General features: G+C 38.8%; 1 protein-coding gene across 1 annotated transcript in view; it reads right to left on the minus strand.

Annotated features, from left to right (window-relative positions):
- Window positions 1–404: 404 nt before the first annotated feature.
- Window positions 405–21,919, minus strand: part of tbck (TBC1 domain containing kinase) — a 49,495-nt gene continuing 27,980 nt past the window's right edge. The window contains exons 24-26 of the mRNA XM_083983333.1: window positions 10,385–10,548; window positions 6,038–6,197; window positions 405–820 (exon numbers count right to left, since the gene is read on the minus strand). Of these exons, the coding sequence (XP_083839459.1) occupies window positions 710–820; window positions 6,038–6,197; window positions 10,385–10,548 (435 nt within the window). The 3' untranslated portion in view covers window positions 405–709. The remainder of the gene's footprint in view (window positions 821–6,037; window positions 6,198–10,384; window positions 10,549–21,919) is intronic.

Genomic DNA, 21,919 nt, shown 5'->3' on the forward strand with positions numbered 1-21,919 from the left:
TTTTGAAATTTTCTAGGGGGCGCTATTTAGCCATTTGGCCACGCCCATTTCCAACGACTTTAAAATATCAAATTTTTCGCCAGTCCTGATGTGCATGCCAAAATTTACGCGTTTTGGGGCATGTTGAAGCCTCCAAAAATGCGATCCTTTTGAGAGAAAAAGAATGAAAGAAAGAATAATAATAAACATAGCAGAAACAATAGGGCTTTCGCCGGGCGACAGCAGTCGCCGCTCGGGCCCTAATAATAAACAGCGCGATTTCAATAGGGCTTTCGCTGGGCGACTTGCAGTCGCCGCTCGGGCCCTAATAAACTCAACAAATGTTAAATTCACTGTATTTATTGTTACTCACAAGAATATTTTAAACAGTTCTCATGATCATGTGGCTCAGGGTCAGAACAGAGATTGACGTACAACAACAGGCAGCTCAAAGAATCAGTGCAATGGTCCAGAAATTAAGAAATAAACAGGTTCATTAATTCTTGTTTTGAAAAAGAAATAGTAAAACACTAGTAATGCCATGTAAGTATTCATGGAAATGCAGTTCCATCTTGAAGCACAATTTTTATTTTATGTGTTAAAAAAAGACTATATGCAATAATGTTTTTTTTTTTTTTTTTCGTTTCATTTCAGTATCAGCTTGAAATGCAAAAAAAAAAACAAGTACTTCCATTTGTCCCTTGTGTTAATGTAAGGCTGAAGAGCAGGGTCAGATCTGAGGGGAGGGGACGGTGAGGAGTCCAGTGGGCTTGAGTTTGTTGATTCCTCCGTCCAAGATACAAACCCGTGGGAAATTTACCTTGACCAAATGTGTTGCAAACTGGGAAGAAATGAAGAGGAGAGAAAGATATTTATTTTTTCTCCCACCACTGAACCATACTTATAGGTCAATCATTTCCTGACGCTCATCATGTAGTTTCTTTAACATGGGAATACAACTTTTATGCAACAACAACCCTTTGACAATTAAGAAACACCTGTGGTAGTTGTAATGCATTGCACACTGGCGCACTGTAACAAGTGTATAAGTGTGCCCAGACAAGTAAGGGATTAATGAGAGGGTTGGGTTAGCACAAAAGAAATTTCTTAAGAAGAAGCATATTACTGGAATGATGCCAACAGATAAGATAGAAGTTGGAACATGTTCTGACCATCTAACATTTGTACCCAATGATTGATGGTGATACCAAAGTCTTGTTTTTCTGCCACAGCAATGTTATGAAATATTATGAAACCTCTGCTTCTGTGTCATCACAGATAAATATTACAAAACCTGAAACTGGCAGATGAATGAAATTCAGTTGTGTCATGAAATCTGTTACCAAGAGTTCGGACTTCCAGTAATCTGTCCCACAAGGTAAAGGAAGGTGGTGGAGTAATTAAAATACAAAAAAAGAAGAGAAAAAAGAAAAACGTGTAACAACAAAGTGCAACAATTTACATGCAGAAAGAATAGATTCATTCTCTCATTTCAATTCAGCCATGTGTCAGTCATGTGAGGTAAAGTTTTATAATTTCAGATTCAATTAGCTGTAATATGCACGCTCAGAAGAATCTGCCTTACTTCTGAATGCCAATAAGGTTTAAATGTTAAAGGTTTACAGTAAAGCCTGACCACACATTGAGTGGACTCATTGTTTTGCCCCAGAGGTAATGATAATGCCACTGGTGCGGTGCTCAGTAATGTGAATGACATTTAAACACAATTGAGTCCTTTAAGTGACCTTTAATTTCATGACCTGTGTGACTGAAAGGTCTGATGAATTACTGGGCTTTGCCATACAACTCAAATATGGAATTTCAAGTAGGCCTATGCGGTCGGTCAGGTGTTTTGTGTGAATCAGTATGTGGTTTTACTGTACATCTTTAGACACTTTCCAAACCATTTCAACTGATAGCTTTGATTAATAGTCATCATATTTTATGGCAAGTTGCTTTAGTTAGAACACCTGATAATATAAGTAATTATTAACAAATTAACAACACTGCATATCGTAAGTACAAACCAGAAATTGCAGAGGACTAGGAACATGTGCCTATTACTCTGTCACAGTTTTTGGAGTTAGACAGAAAGAGCCTGCTGCTGCTTCCTAAAAAATGCAGGACTATATCCTCAATTAAAGAGAACTTTTTATTTTTCTCTTTTACTTTCGAACATATGGAAGGAGGACATCTTCTCTAAATTAGGATACTGCCTGAAGCAACAACCCTGCTGAGTTTTTAAATTTATGTTTGGCTAATTTATTCCGAAGAGAGCACAAAAGGAGAATTTATAATGATCAATACAGTTCTCTGCTCTGTTACGCTGAAGCGAGCAAAGTTATTCTTGTGTTATGAAAATGTCAATGATTTATGCAAAATACAGTTTCAGCCTTGGCTAATGTCCTAATGTCTTTTTTTTCTTTAAAGGAAGAAAGAAAAAACATCCTTTACTGTGCCTGGGTGATCTGCCCAAAAAAAGATCAACAATCAAACAAATTGCTATCCACCATCTGTATTGCGATGCAAGTATCCTCATAGATTCAGTTGAACTCTTGATGTCACACCATCACTGTCTGGTTGTTTTTATTCTACTCTGTTGAGAACGTCTACATGTGCCGTTTACACCCAGCTCGCTAAGGCTGCAGAGCAGAATGAGGACTGCCGTCTATCTCTGCAGTGAGCAGGTTAGCTCTTAAACAGACAACAGAACAATTCATCTTGAATAATTAAAACTAAAATTAAAATTAAAAAACACCTTCATCATTAGATCATACGCCAAAATTAAATTAAGATGTCAGAACATTTCTGAAAAACTACAATATCCAGCCGATGTTTGAAGTTTGTGCTGATCCATTGAGAAGATGCTGAAATATTTCAGAATAAGAAAAAAAACATTTCTTTTGGTCTGGGATTAGGATAAGTCTTTAAACACCTGCTCTTGTGCAGTTTGTCTATGATGCCAGAGTGATCCAGTGGATGATCAGAGGGATTTAAAAGGAGACGATTTGACCCTGAGGTCTATCTTCACTGCCCTCTCACTGCCCCCTGACACTAACGAGACATTCCATGAAAAATCTGGAGTCAAAGAAGTACGAACTAACTTCTGTTGATTTTGTGTCTCTGTTTACCCAACCACTCATTTTACCCACATATTCTCAGTCACCTGCTGAACAAAACACCCCCTCACAAGGAAGTAAATAAAATAAAACAAGGAAATAAAATAAAACTGATTTTTTACGACATTTTTGACTGTTACAACGATCAGCAGCCAATCTAGAAACCAGTTTTACGTCTTTTTTGTCGAATACCCCTAAACCAAGATTACCAGAGCCTATAGCCATATCAGCCTTATACAGTAGCCTACTTAAGCACTGTGGCGCTTTGAGAGGAGGGCAACATGCTCAGACTGATAATGCTGCAGTATCTGGGATCTGGGATCTAGGAACCAAGAATGTCTCTTGAAAATTTCATGGCAATCCAATAGTTGTTGAAATATTTCAGTCTGAACCAACAGACTGACATTGCCATCCCTAAGGCACTGCCACAAGAAGTCTAAAAATAGAACAGTAAACTGGGGGGATTTAGATGTGCCACAGGGGGTTTTAAACACCAGTTTAAGTGGATTCCAGTTGGAATTAACCTTAACCTAAAAAGGAGGTAAACATGGATAAATGGAAACTAATAAACATTTAATTTATACCATTAAGATGTTTGCTGCCCCAAAATTGAATTGTATGCTTCGATAAACAATTGGGTCCAGTTGCTTTCGATTTAACCTCCTTTGAAAAAAAGAAAATTGGGTATGAAACATTAAAGAGTATGAAAAAAATAATCCTCACCTCAAGAAATAATGAAGGACTTAGTCTTCTGAACATGGAGGTATATTATCATTATTATTACATACCTGAAATTATAACATGGCATTTGGAAAGAATAAACCAGACATTTAGCAAATTAGGATTCTAACCCCGGGGAGGTAAAGGTGGAAAAAGTACTTTCCATCCAGTATTATGGAACTGTCATTATAGAGGGCTACAGTAAAAACTAGAACATTTTCCTAACTAAAGTTTTGAGAGTGTCATGGAGGGCACTGACTGGTGTGATCTCTGTCAACATGGGAATCAGGTGAGTAAGGACATCAATACTGACTGTCCCCAGGGTGGTGGACCAGCTATGTTCCACATTTCACTTACAGTACATCACAGGTCACATACCGTGCACACCAACAACAACACCGACACCAACAGGTACAGTACAGCACAGGATAGTACAGATGTCCTCCTTAACCTTTACATTGAAGGAGCTCTTCTTAAAGGGATAGTAGCATTTTTTTAAAGTGGGGTTGTATGATCTACAAATAGCCCCTAAGTACTTTAATTGCAGTAGAAGACTCTCTGCACTCCTCCCATTAGCAACACCAGCCCATAGCCCTGCCCAGAGATTTACAACATACAGTGTTGTGAACAGACCCAAAGAAACGGCCTACTTTCGCAGCCTAAAAGAGGTTTTACCTGAAAAAAATACACAGTTCCATTGTTCGCTATAATATAATTTTTTCCAGCCCTTCAAAGTGCAGAAAAAAACGCAGTTTTTATTTGGACCTAGCCAACTCACGTATCCCTCCGCCCAGGGTTAGCGCCCGCCGATCAGCAGTTGGTAAAAACTGCGTTTTTCCTGCACTTTGAGGGGCTGGAAAAAAATTTATTATAGCGAACAATGGAACTGTGTATTTTTTTTCAGGTAAAACCTCTTTTAGGCTGCGAAAGTAGGCCGTTTCTTTGGGTCTGTTCACAACACTGTATGTTGTAAATCTCTGGGCAGGGCAATGGGCTTGCGTTGCTAACGGGAGGAGTGCAGAGAGTCTTCTACTGCAATTAAAGTACTTTGGGGCTATTTGTCGAACCCCACTTTAAAAAAAATGCTATTATCCCTTTAACCTTTGCATCGTCCATGAAGGGCGTCAACTCCTTCAAAAGGTGCAATATCTTTATTTTTATTGAGCTGTCTACTATTCGCACTACTACTACTGGGAAATGTAACTTCTTTCTTGGTGTTGTGCATGACCACGCCAAAAAAGTTACTGAACAAACTCATGATTGTTGGTTGTCAATGAATGTTGAACTGGTTGAACCTATTCACAGCTAATGAACATGACACATCAAAGAGCTGCTCACCAACCACCAAAAAGCATTAAGCAGAGGAAGAACATGTGAAATCAGGGCTTGTGTGCCTGTAATGAAGCCAGCGGTGGAGCATAGCAGCCTGCAATCTATTCCATGTTTTTGAACTGCTCCACACTGCATAATAAAAAATGTACATACTGCTGAATTATATTTGTATACCAATCTGATTTGAGTTCCTCTGTTTTGACAGACTGAGTTGTCCTGTTTTGAGATATATTGTTGAATTACTAGAACATATACTCGTATTGTTTTTTCCTGGCTTTTTAAGGTATTATCCATCCGGGAATTTGTAGTAATAAGGCAATAATTGGGGGTTGGGGATGGATGGCAATGAGGTCTACTGAAAAAGAACAGCTCAGAGCAGCTCATTAATAAAAAACGGAAGAAATGAACGTGAACTAGTTCATTTTTAAAGACTGTGAACATAATTCAAAATTTAACTAAGAACCAAAACTCATTTTATTCTGTGTGAACTGAACTTTGAACTAGCTCTTGTGAGGTGTGAACCTTGATTATATACCTGCATTTACTTCTGTTCTCTCATTATCATTTTAAATGCACTTTAATGCAATGTCAAAATCTGTCCATCGAAGACATTACAAAAGTCTTACAACATCTCATCATCAAGAGATGGATTTTCTTTCCAAGACTAAATATACAAAATTTTTTACCTTCTTTAACACCTTCTCTAATATGGAGCAAAAATAGGCACCAATGTATTATGTGAAATTAAGAAAAATAACTGATGAATGACCTTACAGGTCTAAGCCTAAATCATAATTTCAGTCCATGGTAATGCTCATTTGAAAACTAAGTAGTGTGTAAACTGATGTGGTGTACTCTACACAGGTGTATAGTATCTGCTTTCTCACCATAGCAGCACTCTTCATGGCGTGGCTGATGACTACAATGACACGTCCTCTGTAGTTCTGGAGGACTCCTGTTGCAGGACACTGCACCAGCTCCCCATCAGGGCTGAACACTGTGTTGAAGGGAATGTTGATGCTGCGAGAAATATGGCCTCTGCTGAAGCTGGAGGTGGTGAAGTTAAGGAGAAGGACCGCGGTTTAACAAGTACAACGCCTGCTGAGGACATCTGCCCACAAAGAAAATATTAGCATGATTTTTCTTTTTATCATATATCATATCACAGAAATTAATTAAATGACACTCTTAAAGATATCAATTACTGTACCATACCACCAGGTATCAGACTGACATTTAATATAAAGGACACCTAACATGCATGACGTTACAAACAAGTTTTGAGGAAGTGGTGTGCAAAAAGATAGATCTGCTAATTGAGGGGGCCGAAGAAGGTGGGGGAATGAGAGACGTAGGAGATGTACACTAACAAGAGGGTCAGCAAGAGAAAAGAAAAGAAAAAGAAAAAAACTCCCATCTTCATGCAAGATTTGCTGAAAAAGCGGTATATAATTGAATAATAACTCTTGAGAAAATTAGGTTGTCCTATTTCTGAAATTGCAGCTATTGACATTATTGCTGAATATTTCAAGAAAAGTGGTGCTCGACGTCTCTCTCACTGTCACATTACCATGATCACTTACACATACCAGCTGCTACATGCACTGTACAGTGTGATTCACCAACTCAACTGACAAATCCTATTGTGTGACACTGAACCCTGTGATTAGGGTTAGGTGTGCCCCATGTTTTATAGAAGATAATGATGCAGGCTCTAATACACCTTAATCTAAATAACGCTGATTTCCTCCTGCAAAAGTCTTAATTGATCCACTGCTACCAACAGCAGACTTTTCCCCAAGATCACACTACAGGTTGCCAAGTCATGTGACAGTGGTCAAATCCCCTTTGTCCCCTTCTTTGAGCCTGAGGAGCCTGTCTATCAGGAGGCTCTGGTGCAGGATTTCAGCAAGAAGAACTACTTCAAAACTTCAAAATCCTTACTCTGCCCACTAATCCTTATTGATTAATGGCTCTTTAACCTCTGAAACAATTACCACTCAAATGATGATGAGCTGAAGAATGTAGCTCACTCCTTTTATATAGAGAGGGTTTTTGGGGCCACCATATGCCTTGTAATAAATAGAAACTGTGTATCTGAAAAAAGCAAAATTAATTTATATAATAATGGAATTTTGTGGAGAGCTACAAAAAAAAGTTGGATAAAAAAGATTAATGAATGTAGCAAGCAGCAGACATTTCCATTTTTAATCTGAGGAAGTTACAGGGAATTTATTTGGATGGGACCTACATGAAAAATAGCTGACATGTTTTCAGCTTTTTGATCAATGCAGCTAACTTTTTTTTTATTGAAGCATAAGAAAGCAGCTACATTTTCTCATAAAAGAATACTTGATCCTGGATACTCAGATATTGATAAGCCTGAAAATGTTTCCTTTGCTGACAGCTGTACATTCTACACATAGAAATACTGATTGTGATTGTCAGGTGACTTTTACAAAAAAAAAAAGATCAAACATATTGTGGAAAGTAAAAGGTTCAGGCTAGGAGAATGCATTTTGCTTGGTCTACTGCTTCATGTGACTGTTACTCAGACTCCAGGAAGTATTGGAGCAGCTTGTGGGCAGATATGAAGGTCTAAACTGAAGGTTGCAGAATGCGGCGGCACATAAGTAAAGCAGATCAATTAGTAAGACTGAAAAAGGCAAACTTGTTTTGTCATATGTTTGCAAATAACTGAACAGCTACTGAATGTCAGAGATTACCTGTCCTGCAGGTTTTGCACATGTAGTTGGATGGTACATGTATGTTTCAACAGAACTGAGCATATTAGACTGTTTCATAACAAGAAGCAGCAGCAAAGAATGTGCTGCATAAGGAAATCAACATTTATACATTGTTTTGGTAGAGATGACAAAAAAATAAAATTTTCAACAACAACCAGAGGGTGATGTGGAACAGCATCAAAGGGATGAGTCAGATTTGAGGACTCATTGCTTTATCACAAATAACAATAAGTTAAACGAATACGGCTCATTAAGCAACTCACCACATTTTCTCAGCACACACCTAATTGAAAGCAACCACTTTAAGAAACAATAAGACCGCTGTAGGCAAAATCTACTCAGTGCCAATTCTGGGCAGCACAGATCACTGCTGTGAACCCAAAATTAAGACGTTTCTAGGCCTGGAAGAAAGTACAAGAAACTGAGAGCTATCTGTACAAAGGAGCCATGGGGTGGTTCCTCCAAAATGTTAAATGTTAAGTGACAGAATTTCTAGAGTTTCAATTATTATTCATGTGATGCAGAGCAAATCACCTGAAGAGCAAAGGGTTTCCCCGTCCCACAGCAATTAATTTAGAGGCTAATCCAATGGGTTGATGGTGGTATGGTGCTTCTTTTTGATTTGTTTCCATAAGAAGCCTAAGGCACAAATAACTCCTGCATGGATCTTATTTAAAGATTTTCTTTACAGCCACTAACACAATCTAGACATACACATATAAGCCAGAAAATTCCCACTGATATTTTTTCATGCAAATTACTTTATTTTTCATCTTATTTTGAGTAAATCATAGTAGTACAATAGAGAGTAGCTATCTGAACTTTCGTCCCACACAAGCTGATGATCTTGTTAATACAAGAGTGCTAGACACTACGGCTTCTCTGAGACAGTGAGTCAGAGGAGGCTAGTTCCATGGTACAACTCAGGAACACGTGATCTGAAGCAGATTTTCAAGAAAGCTATAAAAGAAATAGTGTCCCAGTAAACTGGGAGAATTTCAAAAGGCTTGGAAAGATAGTAAAAAAGCCTCAGTGAAGCCACAACCTCCTATTGTTCTCCATTAATAGAAGAACAGAAGGACAACCCCAGGTGTCTGTTCAGCATTTGACTCAGTGAAAAACCTCCAGCTGATTCAAAATCCTGCAGCATGAGCACTGACAGCAAACTCACTTCTCCCCTGTTGTAGCTTCTCTGCATTGGCTGTTCTTTGGGTTTTTAAGACTACAACAGGAGGTAGAACATTTGGCTATCAAACCTGTTCTCCCAGTCTTTCTCATTATGGCCGTTATGTTGGACTCAGGTGGGTCATGAACCTCCCCTTCGTTATGTAGAGCTAAACTGCTGGGTGATTCCCATGATGCAATGAGCTATGTTTCTCCTTTTATTCTTTTCCCTATGCCGCTCCTTGTAAACCAAACTAGTTGAGGCAGGTGGCTGGCCTCCCACTCTGAGCTGGGTTGGGTTTCCCTCAATAAAGAGGAAATATCTTGAATTTAACCTACAGCTCCTTGAGATAACATATGTTATGATTTGGTGAATTGTATAATTTAATCTTTCCATTTTTAAAACCAGTCTTAAAACCCATTTTTACTCCCTGGCTTTCAACTCACATGAGACTTTACTCTTGTTTTAGTGTTTTATGGTCCTGCTTTTATTTACTGTTTTATTGTTTCTAATTGCTTTAAAAAAATGAAACAACTGTTTTTATTGTTTTTGATTGCTTTTGAAATAATGAAACAACTGTTTTACTTTATTTTGTTTTATTTATTTTAGTGCTTTAATTGTTTTATGTCTCTGTACAGCACTTTGTTTTCAATTACGGTTGTTTTAAAGTGCTACAGTATATAAATAATGTTGAGTTTAGTTGAGTTGAGTAGAGTTGAGTAGAGAAATCTTCACTGGGTATGATTGTGTCTATAAAACAGTTGCAAAGCAGCCAGACAAAATATTGATGCGCAGATTTCCACACACACCTGATATTGCATCAGACTTACTGCCTGCTCTATTTCACACATTAACCGTAACGGCAAGAAATAACCAGTCTATGTCATCAGAGCCAAGCTCCACATGGACCTGTCAGAAATAAATGGATCAAGAGTTTTTTTTTTTATTATTATTATTTCATTGTTTCTCTATTGTTTTCTTTTAGACTTTTATTTCATTCATTTTTGTGGCCTGTACTATATCTTGACTGCAGCCAAAGACCCCCTGGTGCCCATTCACCCCAGATTTGCCAGAATGACTCAGCCTCTTTTGCTCTGGGGAGAGTTCAGTCAGACTAAACACTGGTAAGGCTCTCATTCAGAAAACACTAGCCTATATAAGATAAGAAATGTGTTGCTTTGGTTTTGTGGGATGCAATTTGGTTGACCTGATCTGCAAAGCTGACAACTGAAGAAAATTGAGCAATGTACTTGTGTTGAAATGACATCACTGTTTAGGCAAAGAAGTGTCATTGCACAGCCACACAAAAATGGGAAGGATACTCCTCAACACTGCGGATGTCGGCAGCAACAATTTTGGGCTTGCCAGCTTTGGTCCGCTTGGTGGGCGCAGCTAGTGACAGTTCACAGAGGTCAATCAAGTCCTCAGCCGAGATCCTTGGTGATACTTCTGCTTTCAGGTCACACAGCGCCAGGGGCTCCCGGGACTACAAGAGAGGGAGTCACAGGAGATCAGATGAAGCTGGAGAAAATTACAGTGCAGGCTTTCACAGAATTTCTTAACATGATTTGAATAATGGATTTTGGAAAAGTCATCACTGAAAAATGACATAAAAGCGACAGAAAGAACAGTGTCGGGTTGAATATTATAGTTTCTTTAAAACCAAGAGACAAGTAATTAGGCCTGAATGTCATCCATGTGAACTAAATCTCCTCTGTATTTAAGATAAATTTGACACCATTGTTTAAAACAGTTTGTTCCAGTAACTTGGAAGAGATTTTAATTATTTATTACCATAAAAAAAAGCAGTATTACAGCAGAGAGAGCACCACAGATGACCAGTGGTAGCGGCCAGACTGTGATCTGTTGCCAGTCTCCACCTGCACTGCCAACTGAGTTCATTAAACCAACCAACCCGAGGCATGGCTGCAGGGGACAACACCCAGGTCTGCACTGGTGAGCAAACTGTTATACCTCAGTGATTTTCAGATGCCCTGGAATCATTTAAGCATAATATATATATAAAACATAAAAAAAGAGAAAAGACAAAAACAAAGATGCTGACAGTTTTCCCCAAGTCCCCATGAAAAACACACACACACACACAAAAAAAACAACTCACAAACATTTTGTGTTAATGAGTGGTTATTTACAATAGAAGCCTGCGACTTCTCTTCATTTATATGCAAATTAAATAGGTGAGAAATGTTAACAGAATTATCTCTGAATTTCAGCGCACTGTGTGAAAGGCATTTATAGAACAGAGAAGGACCAACTGCACATTGGGTAGGTTAAGAGCCAAGGCTCCTTCATCCATGAAATAAAATGTTGAAAGCTGCTAACTCTACTTGCTAGCTGAACAATCTTCTGCCCACCCAACAGTGAAGAAGAAGCCAGGACTGCAAAGCAGAGACATCCAGAGTCCAGGAAGGATTTTTTTTTTTTGGTCAAGGATTTAATGTATGTGGTTCCTCACTGGGAGCAGGAGGTGGTGACCTTTAGCCACTGTTGCATTTTGAAGATAGCCTCTGAGGACCGTTACACCTTCAAGGCAGATTAGAGTGAGTCGCTATCAGAAAGAGATGTGAAAGCTGGTTAGCATGCTAACTTCCACAAGAAAGAAAGAAAAAGATGTAATAGAGACAGAACAGGTTCCAGAAAGACAACCATTGCTGGAGCCCTTCACCAATCTGGGCTATACGGCAGAGCGGCCTGACGAAAGCTTCTTCTCAGTGCTAAACACATGGAAGGCTGCATAAAGTTACTGACAGCCTGGGACTCCTTTAGGTGGTTTTTGTAAATCTATGCAGCCTTTCATGTGTCTAGCACTGAGGAGAGGCTTTCGTTGGGCCACTCTGCCATATAGCAGATCGGTGGAGGGCTGCATCAATCGTTGTCTTTCTGGAACTTTCTCCCAACTCCACACAGGATCTCTGGAGCTCAGCCAGTGTGACCTTTGGGTTCTGGGTTACCTCTCTAACCAAGGCTTTTCTCCGCTAACTGTTCAGTTTGGCCGGACAGCGAGCTCTAGGAAGAGTCCTGGTTGACCCAAACTTCCTCCAAGTAATAATGATGAAAGCCACTGTGCTCAGAATTTTTTGTAGCCTTTGCCCAGATTTGTGTCTTGCTACAGTTCTGGCTGTGAACCTTTTGGGCAGTTCCTCATTTTGCTCAGATATGCACTGGAGCTGTAAAGTCTTATTTAGACAGGCGTGTGCCTTCCAAATCTTGTCCAAACTATTTAATTCAACACAGCCACAACCATCTCAAAAATGAACAAAAGGAATTGACCTGAGTGACCTACTGTATGTGTCACAGCAAAGGGTCTGAAATACTTATGTTCATGTGATATTTTAGTTTTTCATTTTCAATAAAAAATTCTATAATTCTGGGTTTGTGCAATTATTAACTTTGAACATCAAACTGCAACAAAAAAAATGGTGTAAAATTAAAGGGGGTCACTCTGAATCCTTACTTTAAGCACTGTACTGCTCACAAGTGAACGCATCAATTATAATGCAGTGGCAGAGGAGTATGCATCTTTTATTTTGTAAAGGAATATTATTCAGTAGTACTAGGTAATAACCAGGTAATTAAATGCAATTACATTGTAATTACCAAGTACTTACTAGGTAATTACAAGGTAATTACCCAGTATTTACAGATATTTTTCCTGACTACTACCAGGCATTTACCCAATAATTTCCTGGTAGATACACAGTAATTGTCTATTGTAGATTTTAAACCCGGTAGTTAAAAATATTTACCGGATATTTATCTGGTAAATACCAACAAATTACCTGTATTTACCCAATAATTACCAGGTAGATATCCTGCAATTGCATATTGTAAACCCACTGAATGTGTCTTTATGTGACTTTGTTAGGGTGATAATAACTTAGATATTTACCTGGTAATTACCAGGTATTTACCCCAAATCATCACATGTTTACCTGGTAACTACCACTTATTTACGTGGTAGTTACCTGATATTTACCTGGTAAATATCAACTAGTTACCTAGTATTTACTAGAAATATACGGAAAACTACCAGGTATTTATCCAGGAATTATAGATTATGTATTACCAGTCAACCTGTGTAGTGACAGTGAGGGTATAACTTGCAACTATTTACCAAGTAATTACTTTCTAATTACCCAGTAGTTAAAATTTACATTATCAGGTAAAACCTTGTGAATTACCCTGTAAGGAAGGTGGAACTGTACTGTAAAAGGAAGCGTGGTTTGTTTCAATGATATTACCATGTACTTTCCTGGTAACTGTAGATTATAATCCTCTGCCCCCCATCAGGGTGTGTAATTTTGAACATGGTACCTGGTAAAAACTCCCATATCTACCTGATAATTAACAGGTAAATATCAGAGTTTTACAGAGTAGTTACCATGTAAGAAAGGTGGAACTGTACTGTAAAAGGAAGCGTGGTTTGTTTCAATGATATTACCATGTACTTTCCTGGTAACTGTAGATTATAATCATCTACCACCCATCAGGGTGTTTTGAACATGGTACCTGGTAAAAACTCCAAGTTGGGTTAAATATTTCGACCCAACAGATTGGGCTGAGATTTGGACGACCTCCAGCTTCAGAAAACAGTGTTTGGTAAGTAAACTTATAATTATTAGCCTACAGACTTGGTAGTTTAATGTGGTAGCCAATTAGTGTTACTTTAAAAACTTCACCTCACTCTGCGGCCAGGCATTGTTTCCTCGTGTTGCTTGCTTGCTAACTTGCTAGCTAGCTAGTTATTTTCGCCTGATAAGATAGTTTCCAGCACAGCAGCAGCAGCATCAATTGTCAGGGCCGTGAAGGAAAGGAAATGGCGGTAGCCTCCAGTCTTGTGTTTTAATTGACAGGAGGACCGTTGTGGTGAGTTGGGAAGTGGGTGTTAGCAGCGGATGCTAACTGCTAGCGCTAGTCGAAGTTAGCATCGAGCTAGCTCACCTTTCCTTTGCGATGCTGCTGCTGCTAAGAGGAAGAGACTTGCTACCAGCACTGGCTAACATCCAGGACATCTGGTGGTGCTAGTAGCCCTCCTACTCTGCTTCTGCTGCACATAGCCGTCTATCAAAGTCTATGAGTGTAGGGTGAGTGTTGTTTTCTGTTAGCCGTGTGTGTGTATGTGCGCTCAAACTGTTTTGCTTTGTCGTTAGTGGAGGGAGGGAGGGGGGGGGGGTAGGGGGGCGTAACGGACGTCACCATAGTGACTAGCAGCAGAGACGTTTTGCTAGCAGTGCTTGTTGGTGCTAGGTTGGAGTATTTGGGTTTGCTATTTTGAGATTATTGTGGTCTTTCTTTTCTCTGCCCACTACAGAACCCAGTATAACTGGTGAGAAGTGCTGGCAAATGACATTGTGGCCTCCTCTCATCGACACTCAAGGCATGGTGAGTATATGTTTGTGTGTTGTCCTGTCTAAAATGCATAGCTATTTGATTTCGACTTCTGGCTAAAAATCAAGGAATCCCTCATCCCAGAATTCATATAGGGCCCTGATTAAAAATTAATGGAATAAATAGATATTTTCGAAAACATTATTGTAAAAATATAGTTCATGATTTGTTTCTACCACATGGGCATCAACAAGATGGGTATTTGAAGGGTTAAATGCAGAGATGCATAGTTTGTTGGCTGTGCACATACAGTATGGGCTACTGTACCCAGTGTACAGATTTTATATCTACCTGAGATGGCTGTTACATGTGCCTAAAGAAATGTGCTATGGGCTAAGACTCCAGATACAGTGTCTGGTACAGCATTACCTGTAGAGATGAACCTAACCTGTTGTACAAACTAATTTTTGAATCTTGTTTTTTCTTTTTCTTTATTCTTCAGCCTGGAACAAACATGGTGCAGTACCTGGCGACCACAAGCAGTAGCACAGAATACCTGTATGTCCTCATGCTAGGGAGAAGCATCACTGGGATAGCCTTGGAGCACCCATCTCTGTTGGGTGGGGTGGGGTGTGGATAGGTTATAGTTTTTACGGATGTAATTTGCCAAAATGTGTAGACTGGACATGTGAAGGAGGCAAAAAGCTCTGCACTTTGTGTTTTTCTTTTCATTTTCTTTTTTAATATGCAAGTTATTGTATGTTTAGCACTTAAAGGGAAAGGCCAGCATTTTTTTTCCGTGTCTTGCCTCACTCCCGAGTCCATGACCAGCAGATAGACACCATCCTTTTGACTTTGCGTGCAGTAACAAGGCAGAGCCCCTATCGTCCGTAATTAGCTTTGCTTAAACGCTGTAAGTGTATGGGTAGTGTTAGCCTGCCTCCTACCTGAGCCGAAATCAGCAGTCAGAAGCTGATTTCATTTTAGCTCTAAACTCTGTAAATATATCACTTTATCGACATTTCAAACATTTTTAGGTGAGAAAGTAGACGTTTAGATCAGCAGTGTGTCGTTAATTTGTCAAAATACCAGCTGTGGTTTACAATTTTGTTAGGACAAATTCGGCGCTACTCAAGCTGCGGTGTGACCAACCAAACACCGGTTGCTCTTTACATACAGAAAACCATGACGATATAATTTGTGCTTTTGTTTTGAAATAGGAAGCTAACCTACCCTCGATGTAGCTCGCTTGAACCAAAATAACCGTCTCTGCTTCAACCCTCCGTTTTGACCGATCTCGTCTTGTTAACGGCATTTGACTGCTCAAGATGTCTTACCAGAGAGTTTTGTCAGCTCTGAGACGAAGATCGGCCCGCCGGTTTCCGTTTAGAGTTGCTGAAGAGTTTCTCTGATGACTTTAGGTGGAGGCAGGCTAACACGGTCTATATACTTCCAGCGTTTGAGCTAAGCTAATTAGCGGTGCGCCAGCTCTGCCCGTATCTCCCTTGTTACTGCACGCACAGTTGAAAGGATGGTGTCTATCTGCCTGTCATGGACTCGGGAGTGAGACAAGACACACAAAAAAAATGTTTGCGTATACCTTTAAGAGTATTGAAGTTACTCTCTTCAAGTTCACTGTTTTGCAGATTAAGAGGATTAAAGTTAGTCTCTTTGACAGTTCACATGTTTTTGCGTATTTGTCACAGAGTGTAACAAAATGCATTGTATCTTTATGTAAAGGAAAGTACATGGTAATATCATTGAAACAAACCACGCTTCCTTTTACAGTACAGTTCCACCTTTCTTACATGGTAACTACTCTGTAAAACTCTGATATCACCCTGATATTTACCTGATAATTATCAGGAAGATATGGGAGTTTTTGCCAGGTACCATGTTCAAATTTACACAGGATTATAATCTACAGTTACCAGGAAAGTACATGGTAATATCATTGAAACAAACCACGCTTCCTTTTACAGTACAATTACACTTTTCTTACATGGTAACTACTCTGTAAAACTCTGATATTTACCTGTTAATTATCAGGTAGATATGGGAGTTTTTACCAGGTACCATGTTCAAAATTACACACCCTGATGGGGGGCAGAGGATTATAATCTACAGTTACCAGGAAAGTACATGGTAATATCATTGAAACAAACCACGCTTCCTTTTACAGTACAGTTCCACCTTCCTTACAGGGTAATTCACAAGGTTTTACCTGATAATGTAAATTGTAACTACTGGGTAATTAGAAAGTAATTACTTGGTAAATAGTTGCAAGTTATACCCTCACTGTCACTACACAGGTTGACTGGTAATACATAATCTATAATTCCTGGATAAATACCTGGTAGTTTTCCGTATATTTCTAGTAAATACTAGGTAACTAGTTGATATTTACCAGGTAAATATCAGGTAACTACCACGTAAATAAGTGGTAGTTACCAGGTAAACATGTGATGATTTGGGGTAAATACCTGGTAATTACCAGGTAAATATCTAAGTTATTATCACCCTAACAAAGTCACATATAGACACATTCAGTGGGTTTATAGTCTACAATATGCAATTGCAGGATATCTACCTGGTAATTATTGGGTAAATACCAGGTAACTTGTTGGTATTTACCAGATAAATATCAGGTAAATATTTTTTAACTACCGGGTTTAAAATCTACAATATACAATTACTGCGTATCTACCAGGAAATTATTGGGTAAATGCCTGGTAGTAGTCAGGAAAAATATCTGTAAATACTGGGTAATTACCTTGTAATTACCTAGTAAGTACTTGGTAATTACAATGTAATTGCATTTAATTACCTGGTTATTACCTAGTAAATACATCTTATTACCTGGTAATTGCCTGGTAATTACCGTACTGTAAAAGGAAGCGTTACCAAAATGGGAAACAAACTCTTTGTAAAGGAAGTAAGTTTTCTATACACTTCATTGAAAGGGTTTGTCTCATGTTTCAGATTTCAGGCTTGATGCTGAGTACGCCTGAAACCCTTTCTTTTCTTGTAAAGATTGACTGTAGGCTGAGACAAGGGACATGTAAAGCTGTTTAATTTCCTCTTTCACAGTTTTGGGTAATCTTTTTTTTGTTCTTGCTTCTAATAAACACTGAGAGTCAGATTATTTCAATGAGCATCTGATTTTCAGCTGCAATTATAACAAAATCACTGTCTCTGCCCTTTGCAGCAATTATTTGTATAGATGTGTCAAAAGGGTGCAATCTCACTGTGCTGCATCAACACAAGAGTCAGAGAGGAGTGGTGCATCTTTTTTCACCAAACAACTTTATTCTGCTCCCTTGAATTATCTATAGACAGCTTGACAATAGTTATTCTAGGCAACATCAGAGAGCTCAAGCAGAACAGGGATCTACATATTCATGATGTCTTACTGCCATGACCAACAGTTTGGTGTGTTGCAGAGAAAATGTCACTCACCTCAGGGATTTTCTTTCTCAACTTTCAATCTGATGTCTAACAACTGCTGACAAGTAAAAACATTATAATGCGCCACTTTGATGCAATACGTCAGTCCTGCATACATAAATACTACTCTTACACATCATGCTCAGTTTTTGTTGAGCATAACACTCAAGTTGTTTTTGAGTTTTAAGTCAGTAATACTGTATGGTGCACTTTTATAATTTGCTTTAGTTGAATACTGAACTGAACTCACCTGTTTTAGGTGTATCATATATTTGTCCACTTCCTTTAGACATAATGGAGATGCAAAAACATGACACAGGGAATTGTTTAGCTGATGAGATAAGCCATCCACACCCTGATGCATCTTGTTTCATGATAAAGTTAGTTATTTGGTGGTACTGTATAAGGTGTGGTGATAGTGTTTCTACCACATCCGTCGTCTAGACCAGCTAGGTCAAGGCCACTGGTAAGACACTTGCCCAGGTGTCGTGAAAACAATTTAACACATCCAACTTGGACGTGTCTGCCAAAAAACACACCTGCTCAGTAAAAGCTGCCTTACTAGAACTATAAAACTATAAAGTAATATACAGTATATCTTAAGTTTATTACACTGTTTTGACACTAAATTAATCTTTCACTTGTCAAACTATTTATTAACATAAACTTTGGGAAGAGTAACTGACGGGGGATCTCTCACGCAACAGACGTGTATATAGTTCAAGAGTCATGCTCCCTGTTTTATTGAAAAAACAACCACTTCTACATCTTTTTCATATGATTTCTTAATATTACACAGCACAGACTTTTTTTTCAAAGATATGATAAAGGGAATTAAAAATACTGTTTTGTTGCTTTACAACTCTGGAAAAAACAGAGAGACTGGCAGGCTGAGAGAAAACAATGTATCTCTAGAGATAAATTAGCATGCTTCAGTGATAGATAAAATGACACGCAACATGGTAAGCAATTTGAATAAATTTTCATTTTGTCTGCGTCGTGTAAGTGGTATTTACATACTGTCACTGTAAACATATGTAAACTGAAATTATTAATTTTCTGCATGATGACACTCTCTCCAACTGCAGTAATGCATAAATGAAATGTTCAAAACTGAACAAATTAGGGGGCTAATCAAAATTTCTAAACAGCCAGAGCAACCACTCTTAGAGTAAATGGACATATTTTTCAGTTTTATTATATGTCCCCACTGATATGTCACAGTAAATATCTAATAAACTAATATTCTCTCAAATATCATCTGAATATTTAATTCTGGCATTGCTGCTTTCAAATTAACGTTTAACTGCACAAATGAAGAGGTCATGGTTGGACCACATAGAAGCCAGGAGCACACTCTTGATCGCACTTGCTTATGACAGGTAGAGGTTGTTTCTTTTAAATGCAGCATGTGCCCCATGATTATCACTGCAACATGATGAACAAAAACACCTCAAAAAACCACATTGACTGGCACCGCATTGACTGTCAAAGTGCAGTTTGGTTTTGGACCAGATAGATTTTGTGTGTGTTCAGCTGGGTCTTAACCTCCAGAGCTGACAGAGCTTTTCACTGTGATGAGCCGCAATTACAACAACAAGTATTGTTGACTCACACATACACCAGTTTATAGCTGAGGCAATGGGGCATGTGGCTTTTTTTCGTGCATGTATGAATAATCGCTTGAGTCGCACAATGCAGTGTACTAGGTGCAAAGATGCTCGACATAAAATGTCATTTGACCCTTGTCTCATGCGAGCAGGTACTCCAAATAATGGGTAAACGTCGTAACATAAAAGAAACAAGGGAACAATAAGAACAGGCAATTCCTGATAAGAACATGCTTAGACCGGTTTATGTGACCTGTATGTGTTGCCAGCTTTTGTCTAAATAAGCACTAAACTAAACAGACAAAGATTGGTGAAAAAGTAGAGTTGGTCTGTCAATCTGCCTTTAAAAACACCTTTTTAATAGAATCATTCACAAGAGAACAAGAAAATGCTATAAACCTATGGTATGCACTTAACATGTACTGACTGTTGTAATAAAGTATAATCACTTCCTCATTCACTTCATCTTATTCACCAGGGGGTCTACTGTACAGTATGTAGAGCACTTTTAGACACCCCCCTTTCTATCATAGTCAAATGCATTTCTATTCTGTACGTATATCAAACCACCATGGGCTGTAAGTGAATGACTCCACCAAACTCAGGGCTAATCGAAAATGAGAAAAGAGGTGACATACATGTGAAGCTGAGACCTCAGCGTGCGGTCACCCACCTATCACTCAAAGTGGCAAGTTCTCAATTATGCAGAATTTAAAGCCTTTAGCAGTGAAAATTTATTTTAAAAAATCCCCCTTCACAGCTATCATTAAGAGGGAAATGAGCTACACTCCAAAACTCTTTTGTACCACACAGTTCCTGCAAAGTCAGGTACAGGAACATGCATTTTAAAAAATCATTAGGGGTCTATATGGGGATTCAAGGAACTGCAATTTTTAGTACTTCTGGGTTTTCTGTATTGTTCATCCTCAGAGGTTGCCACTTGGTTGTCACTTGTCAGAGTGCATTGTGGGATACTATGAGCCTACAGCCTATACCAATGCTAATTGTCTCTGTACATCATCGAAAAAAGTACAACTACTGTAGCCTAAGTCAACTCTATGTGTTTGAAATTTCTGACCATTTCAGTGGAATGTCATCAGCTGGGTTGCATACTGCTATGTCAATATTGGAGATCCTGTCAACTCATTAAAAAAACACCTGCACTTTAGTTTAATGACAGAAAATCTGTGCTTTTAGCTCAGTCATCATTTTGTGTGGAAGCAGAGATTTTACCTTGATGCTCAGAGTCCTGTTCAAAGCGCTTAGTGCTAAGCTGAGGACTGCTTTATTCAACTGGATTGTACTGTCTGTGACAGTGTCTGAAAAGTGGATGAGGACGACATTGGACAGCTCCACAGAGCTGAATAGGCTCATCTGCTTTGCTGGGCTCATATGAGCTGATCAGCAAAGATGAGTGGCAAAACCTACACATCTATTCCAGTAAAACCAAATAATACCTCTCTCTTTCTGCGCATATACATCAACATATCCATATGTGATATGCTGACAGAAATAGGTAAAATATGCAGCCTGGGATTGCCTGAGGCTGACAGAGCACTGAGCGGCGACTTAAATGTCATGATGAGCAGTGTGTGCCAGCCGAGAAAGGCTTAATGACACTCTCACATTTCACTGGCCCTGACAGTGATGAGCCTAAACTGCAGCTGATAAACACACAAAAAATGCCGTGTTGTGTCTTGTGCGCGTGTGCGTCTACGCACGGATGCTCATGGTACATAGTTGACAGAAAAATCCTATCACTTAAACATATTGAGCTAGGAGCCACAGTGCTGTTTGGGCTTTGATGACAAGGTCAATGACTCATTTAAAGTGCCTTCACAGTGCGTGATTGTAATTGTGCTGAGATTTTCACATATCAAACCAGCGCCGTCTGTGGTGTTTGAGCATAATTTCTGAAACAAAAACACATTTTATCTGCCAAGTTTGCAGTCAGACAAAGAGAAGAAGAGCATAATTGAGGGTATGATCTGAGAAAACTGCTGACAACAAATACCCCTCGCAGCAGCCACACACATACCAATTTTCACAGTGAGGAGGATTTTAAAATGAAAAACCCTCCCAGCTTTTCTTATACTTCCTGTTCTGGCCACACAGCAGTTACCAATAGCAGTCTAACGTGAATGATTTTTCTTGTGAATGCTAGAAAAGAAAAAAAAGAAAAAAACAGTCTCTTCTAATGAAAATTCAGCCCTGTTCTTGCTGAGAATCGAGAAAGTCAAGACCTACACTTTGACAACTGAGTTACAGTGACTGAAATATGATGTTATTTTAGAGCTGCATAAGCAACTTGCTCTGGACTGAAGTGTAATGACCGAAACATTTCCATTTCATATTTTACTCACTGTTGTGCATGCATGGCTCAGTTTTTTTGTGTACAATGTGTCAGAGAAGTATTCAAGTATTCCGGACAATTCAATTTTGGTAATTTTT

This window comes from Trachurus trachurus, assembly GCF_905171665.1.
Source record: "Trachurus trachurus genome assembly, chromosome: 1".
Taxonomy (NCBI): Eukaryota; Metazoa; Chordata; class Actinopteri; order Carangiformes; family Carangidae; genus Trachurus; species Trachurus trachurus.